The 13,664-nt window shown below is 42.8% G+C and overlaps 2 protein-coding genes across 3 annotated transcripts in view; one reads left to right on the top strand and one right to left on the bottom strand.

Moving 5' to 3' along the window:
- Positions 1 to 12: 12 nt before the first annotated feature.
- ppifa (peptidylprolyl isomerase Fa) lies at positions 13 to 6,808 on the top strand. The gene is made up of 6 exons (XM_056609720.1): positions 13 to 335; positions 508 to 538; positions 944 to 1,032; positions 1,110 to 1,206; positions 1,736 to 1,811; positions 2,172 to 6,808. The coding sequence occupies exons 1-6, from the start codon at positions 111 to 113 to the stop codon at positions 2,305 to 2,307; spliced, it is 654 nt and encodes a 217-aa protein (XP_056465695.1). The 5' UTR covers positions 13 to 110; the 3' UTR covers positions 2,308 to 6,808.
- Positions 2,506 to 13,664, bottom strand: part of zcchc24 (zinc finger, CCHC domain containing 24) — a 32,539-nt gene continuing 21,380 nt past the window's right edge. Inside the window, exons 3-4 of one of the 2 annotated variants that reach the window (XM_056609719.1) lie at positions 9,472 to 9,636; positions 2,506 to 8,023 (exon numbers count right to left, since the gene is read on the bottom strand). In XM_056609719.1, the coding sequence (XP_056465694.1) occupies positions 7,910 to 8,023; positions 9,472 to 9,636 (279 nt within the window). In that variant the 3' untranslated portion in view covers positions 2,506 to 7,909. Of the gene's footprint in view, positions 8,024 to 8,086; positions 9,637 to 13,664 lie in introns of those variants that run through there. The other variant, XM_056609718.1, reaches the window with a different exon arrangement.

The following is a 13,664-nucleotide window of genomic DNA, read 5'->3' on the forward strand; positions in this document are numbered from 1 at the left end:
CTACTTGAATGTGGGTGATGACGCCAGTGTTGATTGTTTGATCCCGCAGATGTTTCTCATGCGCCTCTGTTGGCGGAAGTAGCCGTTTGACAGCGAATGACGTCACACGTATGCCTACGCAAACACTGATGTGTCTATGGAAGGCGACTCGAGTCCTCACAGAAGTTGGTCCCCTAAACTTCATAGCAACGATGTTGCAAATAAAAAACCGTATCAAATATTCCTCAGTGGGCATTGCTTCATCCCGGTTGCTGTCGTCTGGACCTGTCAAGAATCCCGTTTTGTATTTGGACATTGAGGCTGACGGCGAACCTCTTGGAAGAATTATCATGGAGGTTAGCTCTGAGCTAATAACAGCTAACGTTAGCCCCCCAACAGTGACCTGTTATCGTCACTGTACACACAGAAAACACATGCTTGTGATAACTTGCATGACAGTCTATATAATGCATATTAAATAACATTTCTTCATTTAAAATTCGGTTTTTAATGTCTTTTTTTTTTTAGGTTAACGCAGAAGAAGTGCCCAAGACTGCAGGTGAGAAGAGCCTCTAGAGATGATGGTGACCGTGAGGATATTTCACCTTACAGCAACTTTCTGCTGAAGAGTCTTCGAAACTTTACATTTTTCAGTGTTCTAAAGTGATTGAAAGCTTCAGAGTTTTTGACAAGTTGGTCATGCATGACATGACGATTTTTGTTAACATAAACCAAAGGCATTTCGATAGAAAGATGGCCCAAGCTTCTCCGTATTGGTGCAATATTAGTGTGTTTATCGTCATTCAATGCGAGCAGATACATATGTTTTAATCTATAGTGCTCTCCATTGAGAGAATTGTAATCCGGACGTCCTCCTAGTCGTTTGCGGCTAAAGCTAGGGTACTTCTGTGTGTAATGCAGTAATGGACATACACCACCCACTCCTTAAATGTTCTTTCCCCAGAAAACTTCCGCGCACTGTGCACTGGGAAACCTGGTTTTGGATACAAGGGTTCAGTGTTTCACAGAATAATACCAGAGTTCATGTGCCAGGTGTGTTACACAAATAACTTTGTCGACAGTAAATGTATCTATATTGTGTATTTTTCCACTAATGCGTATATTTGCAGGGAGGAGATTTTACGAATCACAACGGAACAGGAGGGAAATCAATCTATGGCACTAATTTTGCAGATGAGAACTTTAAATTGAAACACACCTGTCCAGGTAAATATATAAACAGCTAGAGGTTGATGCTATTCAGCATTCCATTAGATACTTTTTTTTCATTATATGTATGTTTATATTCTGTAATGATAGTGAGATATCTAAATTTGTTTTGCAGATAGGCCTGCCTTAATCATTCCAGCTTATCTGTTACAGTGCAGTACGATTTGGAGAACTGGCTGCACGTTATTCATTCATTCAACACATCCACTACTACCCACTCACTAGATGGCAGTGTTTTGTCTTTACGCGACGATTTCCACACTATAGAAATAGCTATACTAAGTGATTGACCTACTTTCACAGTGGGTCACCGTAATCTGTCCCTTAATAATAGTTGATCTTCTGTCTTAACTCTTACCCTATGTTGTTGAAGACAATTCTAAGGCTAGGGTCCTGCGTAACTGCACTGTAGGCTGCTTAATATTCCCAATGGTCTAAGACGTCATGAAGACTGTTTCCTTTTAGCAGTTATGTATCATCTTCCTAATGTTATTTTTACTGATGCCGCATTTCCTTTGCTTTGCAGGAACCTTGTCGATGGCAAATACAGGGCCGAACACCAACGGCTCGCAGTTTTTCATTAGTACTGTTAAGACAGAATGGTATGTAAAGTTCAATTTAAACACAATTGAATTGGCATCATTTTTTAATTGCACAAGTAAACGACTCATCGCAGGTATACCTTTTTATAGCAATGAGAGATAAGTCATCTCGTTCAGACAGACTGCAGATATTGGGGTTCGAACTCACAACCTTTTGGCTGGGTCTGTGAGTCAGGCACACCAACTAGACTATCCTGTCGCATAAAGCTTCTTTCTGTATCCGTTTTTAGTTTTTCAAGTCACGGTTCTTCATATTTCCATATGTTGTTGGTAAACAAAAGAATGTGAACCGGTGCAGTGGATTACAGTGCTTGTTCCTTTCTGAGTCAGCAAGTTTGGTCTCTTGCTTTGATCTCTCAGGTTGGACGGTAAGCATGTGGTGTTCGGTCAAGTCACGGAGGGCATGGAGGTCGTGACCAAGATGGAGGCGTTCGGTTTGCACGACGGAGGCGTGCTCAAGAAGATCGCCATCGTCGACTGCGGGCAGATGAACTGACATTGTTCTTTTTCTGATCAGAGGTGACGGTTAATCAAGCCATTTCAAATGGACCACCACCAGGGCACTGTACTCCTGGGACAATCAGAACAAACGCAGCCTTCGTCTTTTACTACATTTCTATTGAAGTTGCACGAAGGCGTATCGAAAAATGTTCACTCCATACTTTCTCTTGAACTTTTGGCCCGCCGCACAGCGTTGGTCCTGATAGTGTGCAACTATCCATCCCACTTTCAATCAAACTTCCTGGAAATGAGCCAACTGCTTTTTTTAGAAACTGGACCTCTTCCTGTCCATGAGGAAAGGATGTGACATCATGCCTTCAAGTCCCATTTATCAGGAAGTGCTTGACTGTGTGTCAACTTATTTATCTTGACATACTGTTTGTCATACATTCGCAAGCCAATCTCTTGCAATTTAAAGTTAAAATCGACATCAAATCTGGGGGAAAATTCTAGAAATGTGGACTGTTGCCTGATTGGCCAGTGTAAGATTATTTAATCGTTGTTCATTGTTTTGAGAAGCCAGTTTGAAATGTGTTTGTGTTTGTGGATCAGTCCTTTACCTCGATAGCTCGGAGGTACCTTTTGGCCTGACGGCGCCAGAGGCTGTTGCTGCTTATCGAGCTAATACTTAATGAAAGTAAATAATGAAGCAACGTGAAAGAGCAGAATCCCCTGCTCCTAAGCGAAACCATATGCACGCTGACCTTCCACCGTTTGTTTGAGTTCTACGATTACATTGTCGCCATGGAGACATTTTCCCAGTTCTCACTCTGTTTAAGTTAGCGAGATGTTGTAACAAACTTGATCTAATTTGCGTCTCCACCCTCTGGTTAGGTTTGAGCTATTTGGAATGCATGTATAATATTGCGCTGCGGAAACTTGGCAAGACAAAAGCAAGAGCAGCAGCCAAATTTTAAGAGACATGCAAAACAATAACATCTTTGTTATGCTGATTTGAACGCTGTTAAAGTCTAGATTCTGTCAGTTTGGCTGCATTCCATTGCTGTCATTTTCCTTTTTTTATGTATACAGATCTATCCTCGCCTTTCCACTGAGTTCAAATATGTGCCAAACTCTAACGTTCTCAATGTCTCGATATCAATATCTCAAACGTGTGGTGGTGAGTTTCACCTGAGTGGTCTTACAAGATGAGGGGGAATCAATCTTTTTACAAGGCCCTTCCAGCACATGACCCAACTGCCATATTTAAACCATTAGCAATGCCCTTCCTCAGAGCGGTTTACAGCGCACGCCACCTAGAATGCAGACATGCTAGCTGTGGGGGAGGAAGAGGGGAAAGCAAAATGGCACGCATTGTCCATACTAATATCAGATAGGAACTGGGAGTCGTCCAGCATAAAGCTCAAGTGGAGTCGGTTGGAAACACCTAGTTACTACAACAGAACCTAAACAAAAAAAACAAGTAAAATAACCATATGAAAAGCGTATCTCATTCATCACAACTTTTTATTCGACCGACAGATCTAAAGCACTAGTGTTTGTTACGCAAACTCTAACAAATAAGGCACATTTTGGAATGCCATTTTCATGGACATGAAAACCAGACCTGGTGGGCAACGTTGTAAGCTTGACTTTCCTTGTGTGCCAAACAGCATCTGTGTTCTGTCCAATTCAAATACAAGCACTTTCACAACATCACAATGAAATATGCTAAATGATAAACAACAGAGCACACACGCACAAACACACACACGACTTTCCAATTGAACGGCATTGGTGTGTTAACAGATTAAAATCGGTAAATAGGGATTAAGCTGGATAAACTACATTATCAGTAGGCTAAATTAGATATTTTGTGGATAGTAACAATCTTGGAATTACTGAGAATGTTACATACAGATCCAAATACTACACTATGTAGAACTTAAATAGGTACACATTGCACAACATAAAATGGAATCAGAAATAAACATGCGCATGCAAACTCCATAGAAGTGTGTATAAGTACACACGTCCTCGACTAGTGAAATCATTGTACATTTAAATATCCTTGTCATTGTTGCTTTTAGCAAACTATAGCTCACAGTTGAACATGCTTATACAGAGGGGGAAATAAAACAAGTTAGACTGCATGTTGACACAATATACTTTCATAACACTGACATTAACGTATTCAAATTGAATACATTGTACTCTATGGATGGAAGGGGCGACTGGTAAGGATAATTAGATCATAGAAGACAAATATATCATAGGTTATGTAATACTGATAAAGCAAAAGGAAACAAAACACAAATACATTGAATACAACTGAGACAGTATTAACTATGTACCAACTTTTAACATTTTATGTAGACATCAATATTTCCTTTTTAGTGTAACTTGATGCATATTCTATACAAAAAGTGTAAAAAATGTTTCCATAAATATATCTGTTGGACAGGCCCTTCAGATTATTGAAAATAACATTAAAAAAAACCTCCCAGCTTGGTTTACTTTTCATCAATGGCCCTTTTTCACATAAAAGCTTTAATATTGCATTAGACTATATAAGGGCTCCTCTTTGAAAATAATGGCCTTTAAATATATACATAACAGTCATTTGCAAATATCTTTGTCAGGGAAAAAAACGTGGGTTTTTCTTTTGCAAATTGCTTAAAAATTGTCAACATCTATAAAGGTTTCCAAAATACACATCTTGTTCATATAAAATTAAAAATACATTTTAACCGAAAATGTACTAGAAAAGTCAAGTAAAGTCAAGAAAACATACTTCTGAAAGCAGATTTTTTTTTTACATCTTTGCTTGGTATAAAGTTCTTACATTTGCTTGTGATTCGGCACCTAAATCTTATTACATACTCTGTTTATCTTGATAGCATGAAAACTTTTTTACACGTTTTCACATGGCTTCATTGGTATCCATGGTTATGTTTTTACATCACAGTCAGGTATTAGCGCTTAAAGCAGTGAGTTTCAGATGATAATGAAGGAGACGGTGAGTTCATCAGTCTTGTTAATGTTATCATCGCAACGAGTTCAGGTCGAAGTTATACAGTGCTAAAATATATAATATATATTGTTCCCAACGATGTATGAGTCCTTGATTCGTCCTTCTGCTTATGTTCTACTGACGTGCGGTACATCACTTTCACATGCATAATACTTTCCTCTGTGTCCAGTCTTTCGATTTACAAAACATTGTCTTTTAAATGTTTCTCACAATTTGACCCAACATTCATGAGTGCCAACATCAAGTGAAGCTTCCCCCACGAGTATGGCTCCTTATAAAACTAAATCTGTTCATGGTTACCATGATCACAATAGGGGCAAATAAAAAAAGCTCCAGATGCACAAGTGAGGTTCACAGCTTCATTTGAAAAAGTAATAAAACTGAAAAGATTTTCTGTGGAGAGGATTGACATAACCATAACATCTCTGTTGATACTCCATGACAACAAACTGCACTTGGTTTTTAAGTGCCGGTTGGAGGTGCTGAATTCGATCAGGGTCCAACACCACCTGCTGCCAGTTCCAACTGTAACTTCCAATTAGCATACATATTGTAGGGTTTTCAATAGCCAAACCCACAAATCTGATGATAACTTGACCCAAAGTCAATCTTCATCCCAATTACCGCATGAATGACCATGAATGCAAAATCGGCACTTGGTGTACTCTATAGAATTGTTGGAAACACAATATTCTGCCTGGCATTTCTGAGCCACGCAACTTTCTTTACGGCACATGAACATTAAGGTTAGGTTGGGTCAAAGCCCAACATTTTGTAGAAAATATTTGTGGACTGCTTGTCCAAGGCATCTCTAGTGAACAAATTTAATGTGTCTCAATTGTATGAATGTTGGCCATGGCTATCCCACCAATTATCTCTCAAACATTGTGAAAAAGTTGTGTAGGACTTGTAAACAGATAGTACCTCACTTCCATTCAAGACATTGGTTCATAAAAGGAGCCAACTTAGTGTAAACATTCATAGTCACTTTCTATATCTTCTGGTTATCAAATCTGATATCATTCCTGGACCACGTTTCTTCTCGCCTCTCTTCATGGATCATTTCATTTCTCCAGCTCATCTCCACATTCTCAGCACTGCAGTGCAGCCAGCTATTGGAAGTTCTTTAACAGACATAAAGCTCCGGGAGAAACACAAAGTCTCTGCTTCATGTTCCTTGCAGCCATATGGCTCTCGGTTTCATCGAGAGGCACCGGGACTTCTCCAAAGTCTCTAAAACGACTAATATCTCGAATAGCATGGTTAGTATCTAATCTGCGTTTGCATGAGTTTTCAAGCAGTTTAGAGTCATCTTTTGAAGCATATTATGACAAGGATTCATGAATCCGACTTTTGATTATTAGTAAGCAAAACATTGACATGACTGACTATAGAGAAACGATAATGATTATTGCACTGCCGTCCATGACGAGAAAAACTAAACTAATCTGCTTGTGTATCGAGTTTAAGTTGAATGTACTGTAGGTAATCATGGTTTCGTGTGGCAACATAGGTATTTACAGAGGGTTAATGAAGTGATAAGTAAAGCACTAAAATCTAACTAAATCTACACGAAGCCTCTAAGTCCTACAGCAGTCGCTAAACAACGGGGAAGCGATTAAGGCAGTGATAGAGATACACTTCTATATTTCCCAGTTAAAACGTTCAAATTGCACACTATATTTCAAATAAACAGGAAAAAAATTAATAAATAGGCCAATTGTAAGCCAGGGATGCATGGCGTATTATCCCTCATTTAATTCACAGTTGATAAGATGTGCTGTTGACCCTAATACGATTCTGACACTAAAAGGGGCCTCACATACATTATTTACCAAAGTCAATGAGGCTCCCATTACCACACGCATTTATATACCACTCGTTTTGACGCAGATTTACGTAAACATAAAACAAACCAAACCCCCGAAAGTGATGAAATACTTGGACTCATTCTTAACGGAAGAGATATTCCAGCGCACACAGTTGTGTGTCTGCTTAGATACTTCATGATTCAAGGATTTTCCACACTTTAACTGTGGATCTGTTGGGGGGGGTTCTGGTATGATTTTCGATACCCTGTGATGTCGCAGTGACTGTATTTCTATATTTTTTATAGATTTTCACAGTGACCATTTTCTGTTGCTTTGAATTATCAACGTCTTAGAGAATCAACCCCAATTCTGGGGTCATCCTTCTTCTCCATATTCCCCCAAACCCCAACCACAACCACCCACCACCCACCAATGGAGAGTTCGAACAAACACCTTCTGCTCTACCGCACACGCGGGGGGGGGGGGTCTTAGTAGTGAGAATATTGCAGATTGTTCAGCCCAAGCAAAGGCCTTAATATTCATAGTTACAGAATAAAAAAAAAAAGTAAGATGCAGAAAAAACGTGAGGGAAGGCCTATGTGTGTGAGTGTATGTGTCTGTGAGCGTGTGTGTGTGCGTTCATCTCTCATGAGAACCAGGGGGTCTGATGGTCGTGGGCTTCATTAAGTGTAGCGTAGGGTCGGGTACGGGGGGGGTTAAAAGGGGGGTCCGGGTCGGGCTGGGGGCCGAGGGTCGGGGGAGGACGTTGGGCGGGGCTCCTCGCTCCCAGGGCGACGGTGATGGAGAAGAGATTATTGCACGCGACGGCAGTAGTAGCCCAACACTTTGCACTTCTCGCACAGGTGCTGGGGGTGCTCCTTGCTCTGGTCCGACACGTCCAGGCCATCCGGCTTCTCCAGGGGTCGCTGGGGGGGGGGGGGGACAGAGCAAACACAGAACCAACCGTGAGTCCTTTAAACATTCACCCTGGGAAACGCATATGAACCCTAGCTCTGTTCAACCGTGTGCTGTTAGGCATCTCGCTCAAATCAGAGGATACAGGCAAACTGCAGACATTGGGGTTTGAACCCACAACCTCTCGGATGGGACTCAAACACTCCAACCATGAGCCTGTCCTGCCACACTGTCTCTGCAAACTCTTGTACCTCTTCACTCGGAAGCAGAGATGGACTGAACCAACGTTATACGTAACTGATCTATTGATTCATGTTCTCAACATACTTGTTTTCTTTGAAAATGAAATCTTATGCCATAAAAGTGGATAATAAAAATACAATTGCTGCATGGAAATCATACAAATGATCCACATCGAATTCAATAATGTCAAAAGGTTGGATGTTGTTTTAACATTCACACTATAATTTTATAAAACCCCATGACTATTATTTTCAATTTCATATTTAAAGCACAGCCATATCTTCCGAGTGCTTAAACTCAAGGAAATGGGTTACTGTGGGTTATAACACAGCTTTACCATAAAAATAAGGACATTTATTCTGACTTCTATACATTGTTATGTATATTTATGTGTTTTGGTTCAGACACTGTTTACAAAGGGCTCAACACAAAATAATCACATTTGAGTGAGGCACTACAAAATCCTTGATTCATTCGAGCTCTTAACTTTTGCCATAACAAGGATATTATTTTTGATGGCGTCTATGCCGAGTTCTCCAAGTAAAAAGGTTTTAACAGTGACTTCCAGCAGTTAGAATAAAACAAATTACAGGGGTTGGAAGGAGGAAGATTACCCCATGAAATCACATTTACGGGTCATTTTATTTACGGTATATCCTTTTACTGCATGTTAAACTGGTCGGTGTGGGTTTGGGACATGATGCAGGGAGTTTAGAGCCGTGCCGAGAGCTCTGCGCTCTGACAGCGGATACGATGGGGATAAGCGGTCCGTTTCAAACGCTGACAAGGGGAAATATGTTAAGTGGGTGACATTGCAAATGCAAGGAATTCGCCTGCCTGAGTGTAACTTAACCACAATACACAGAGTGCAAAAGAGGGAGGTTTTCTCACCAGCAAGACTCAAAGAGTGTATTTCTCCCACAAAGGGCCTTTTGTGTGGGAAACCATTCACCACTTTGAAATTCTCAGTTGAAAGGCTTCCAATGGTTCTGCAAATTAATAACTCCCCAAGAGCAAGCATATGAAACGTGTTTATTTTTTGAGCAGCACTTGAGGGCATACGGTCTTGATCTCCGCTATCGCACGCTTACGCCCTCAAACTGAAGAAGATAATCTCAAACATGCAGTCTTTATTTATGCTCTTCTCTATTGTTCTACTGTGTGGCAAATGGCTACAGTTTCTCTTGAGGTTTCGAGGTTCACCTCTGGTGTATACCTGCTTGTGCGGGTAGACGTTGATGTGGCATTTGATGCACTCCTGCCCCATGTTGGCCCAGGAGTTTCCACTCATCCACTTCCTCTTACACTTGGGACACTTGTACTCCCCGAAGCATCTCTTCTTTCCCTGGTACGGCGTCAATCCCTCCCCTTTGGGTCTGGCCTGGGGAGGAGAAGACGAAGCAAAGCAAAAGCATCTCTCGATTAGAAGACAAACGTACGAGTCGGGCCACTCGACATAAAGACATGTAAATCATCACTTTTTTAAATCTCAAACACTTTGTTTCAGTCAGTAGAAGGACACATTCATTCAATCGCTGGAAAAATCGCAAGCACATTTTTTAAAACTTGTTTTTTTTATTACAAATTATGTTTGATATTTAACTATTGAGGGCCCGGAATGATGATGTCACTTTCATGCCCAGCTCGGGATTGCAAAACAGGTGTGCAACCCAGATTGCCCAAAATGCCCGTCCCAGTTCCCATTCACACATGACCCCATGCATGACCCCACTGCATGTGTGAAAGGGGCTGTCGTTGTCTTTTGACATGCCCCATCTCTCTCTCTGCCTTGCACTTATGGTGTTGCCGTATCACACTGATTTACAACACTGTGTACGCCTTCTGAATGGTGGATTCTCACCTCCCAGGTGTTTTAATGCATCTGGGTCTTTGCGTGGAAACCCTAACACGCATGTGTCTGAGGGCAATGCTCCGCGCAGCACCGTTTATTCATCCGGTGCGCTGCGCCGTTCGTTAATTGACATTTCCTTACATTGCAGCTGCTTCAAATTAACTATGCTGATTCCTATTAGGGAGATGATTGTAAACAGTCAGTCAAGCACGTGAAAGCAGTCTCAAGCAAGACGGAATTCTGGGAGGGGCCACCCCATCGAATTAATACTGGCAACCGTATTTAGGGGGCCCCTGTGACAGCTGAGAAGGGGACGCCACACACCGTACGTGCGCTGGTGATGTCATCGTCCAGATAAAATGACCAGCCTCTACCTCCGGGGGCCAAAGTAAATCTCAGCTAAACTGGGATTATTGGCCCCTCACATGCGGTCATAGTACGCTTGACACCTTGCCAATATGTAAGAGCAGACTTCACGGCTTCTCTGGTTAGTTTCACTGTTTGGTAAGAAGGAGACAAGCAAGTGAAATAAATGGACTCCCTTCATCGATGTCACATCTCACGTGAGTATTTAGGTTTATGTGTTTTCTATTCCACAAGAGAGCCTCTTGAGTCTAATTCTATACCATGCACCGATGGCAACGTTCCACCGGGTAAGTATAGCATGTCCTCTCCAAATCCTGTAACTGGTTGCAGGTAGGGGTTACTGCCCTGCAGGCTGTGCACAATCACCCTCCATCATTGTTTTGGAGATCTCTGGGTGAATGGAAAAGGGGGTACACGGGGCGGGAGGAGGAGATGGGGGTACCGATGTGCGTACTTCTTCCTAATTTCTTACTTCATTCCATCCTTATGTGTGTGAGTAATCTGCACTTTAATCAGCAACATCTGGCGCTGTCTCGGTGCACGCCAGCACTGTGCGCGACCAAGCCAGAGAGCCTCGTGTTGTTAAGTACGATAGGCCGTGCCGCCGCCATCCAACCCTCTCGCAGAACGCATGACCTCAGCCCCCACTGTCATCGCTTCGTCTCCCACTGTGACAGCACACAGGCTGGAAACTGTGACGTCTGCTGGCTTCCTGTACAGTTGAACTATTTAGCCATTGGGCGGACACTCTTACGCAAAGCCACTTGCAGGGGATACAGATACAAGTTAATTAAGGAGCAGGTAGGGTTTAGGTGTCTCGCTCCAATGGATGTCTGGCTGCGTACCTTGGGGATCAAACTGAGTATCCTTTTTAGCTTGGAGTCCCTACACCCTAACCACATTATAATCCTACTGCACGCAAAGAGTTTTTGTCTTTGGCACAACTGGTAGGAAATCTTGAAGGACAATGCTATGGCAACCTTTTGTGTTGGATTGCTTCATGGCCATTTCCATGGTCATAAATGCCTGTTTTGGACATACATGCCTGAAGTTTCAGTTATATTTGGGATCACTGAATTGTGTATTAGTAGATTTCGGACCAGACGCTGAAGCAAATGAAAAGCAAACAAGATAAACCTCCCTCCAAGTAAAGCTGGGACGAAGCATGCCTCATCCTCTGCTAATCACGATTCCTCCCAGCCTCCCAGTGTTCTCTGGCCCCAGCCTTGACCCCTGGATACACTGTGTGCCGGGTCTCCAGCTGAGGGCTGTCAGACCATCCGGGCCTCCTTCACAACAAACAAACCATTACACAGCTCGCCTACCATTTACTTCTTACACACTTACACAGTGAGACTTACAGTGAACATAGTTAAGTCATTTAGGAGCAGCTAGTGGTAACACATTTTGCAGATGTAACTAAAGATGCCCACAGGTAAATGTGTGGACATTACCAACCCATAACCTTTTTAGTTGACCACTAGACTAGCCTGCTCCCTTGTCAATCAGTATGACCTATGCCACGCCATGCACAAAAAACAACAAGCTCTTGTAAACTGGCAACCAATTAATTATATTATCTTTATATTTTCATGAGAACCCTAGCCCTGTAGAGCCAGTTATTGTGGGTAAGGCAAAATAAACTATGATTACACTCCACATAAACCCCAGTTTACTTCCCTTCGACAAGGGGGACAAATTACCCTTTCAAACCATGACTATACATCTGTAAAAGATGCCCACACACCGTGGGTGGTTGCTATTGAATACTGGTTGCAACACAGGCCCTGTGACGAAAGTCTCCACACACACACACACACACACACACACACACACACACACACACACGGTTGGGTTAGGTTACTGGCTTTGCTTGTAAACTTGGGAGGCGATGCTGGCCACCCAGACCCAAAGTGGGAACGAGTGTCGCAACAACATCTGGTATTTTTCTACTGCCAGGACAATACCAACCAGAGGAGGAGATGCTTGGCATTGCATTCTGGGGGAACAGTAGAGTCCAATGTCAGATGCCGAAAACTCAGGAGGGGCCACTTTTATTGTCATTGCAATGGTAATAGTAACAATAGCAACGGGAAAAAAAAGCCCTCTCTCTCTGTGGCTGCAAAATAAACAGCAGGATGACTGAGTAACCGTTTTCAGGTCACGTCTTACTTCCAGGAAAGTGACATTTACAAACATCTCTGATTCAGTCTAATGGAAACTGCGTCAGCATGATCACACAACCAGGCCCCAGGGTGCGGACGTTCATCATGTCCCCCCCCCCCCCCCCCCTTTGTACCCTACACAAATACATCCATCCAGGCATGGTGCGATGAGGGAGGTAAACGGGACACTGGGATGCGTTGCAGGTCGTCGTCCCTGGAGTGGAAACGAGGCCTTTGAACGAGACCGGGGGTCGGTTGCGTCCGCGCCTGCAGAGAGGAAGTGCTGTTCCGCCGCCTCACTTTGAACAGTGTTGGCTGGTTGATGCTGAGTCAATGTTTGCTCACGTTTCCTCCGGCCAAAGCCTTGGGAAGAGATAACATGCGGGGGGGGGGGGGGGGTCTCCTATTACCCCCCTCAGCACACCAGCTAAAGTTCAGCACAATGGCTACAGCAAAGGCACTTGACTTAGGAACATGGTAGTCTAGGGGCTAGGGCTAGGTTGTTATACTCCCTGACAAAAGTAGTGGGTTCAATTACCTTTTATCTGCAGCCTATCGGTAGGCATCCTAGATCAAGATACCCAAGCCCCAATCTGCTCCTTCAGATAAGACACAATGAGATAAAATGCACTATATTGATCCCAGACAGAAAAATTACCAATATGTGTCACAGCAGAAAGTACAGGACATCCATATGTTGATGAGATGACTGGTATCTGAATCCACTGTAAGTTTCATTGGATAAAAGCATCAGATAATAACTAAATGAACAATCATGGTAATAACTGCAGCTTAAATCTAGCAAGTGTAGCTCTGAATTGTTAACATTTAATCAAACGATGTGAGCTCATCCACAGCCCAGGGACTGGCCTGGCGGATCACATCCCAGGCCCTGTGCTGCTTGTGAGTGACCAGACTCAACGTGGCCTGGCAGCGATCGGATGCTCAAAGTCGCATTAAAACGACAAGTGCAACCGAGCGGCCAAGAATGTTGCATAACGTCTCCCGGATCCTGACCCGGAGTAT

The sequence above is a fragment of the Gadus chalcogrammus genome, chromosome 15 (genome assembly GCF_026213295.1).
Source record: "Gadus chalcogrammus isolate NIFS_2021 chromosome 15, NIFS_Gcha_1.0, whole genome shotgun sequence".
Taxonomy (NCBI): domain Eukaryota; kingdom Metazoa; phylum Chordata; class Actinopteri; order Gadiformes; family Gadidae; genus Gadus; species Gadus chalcogrammus.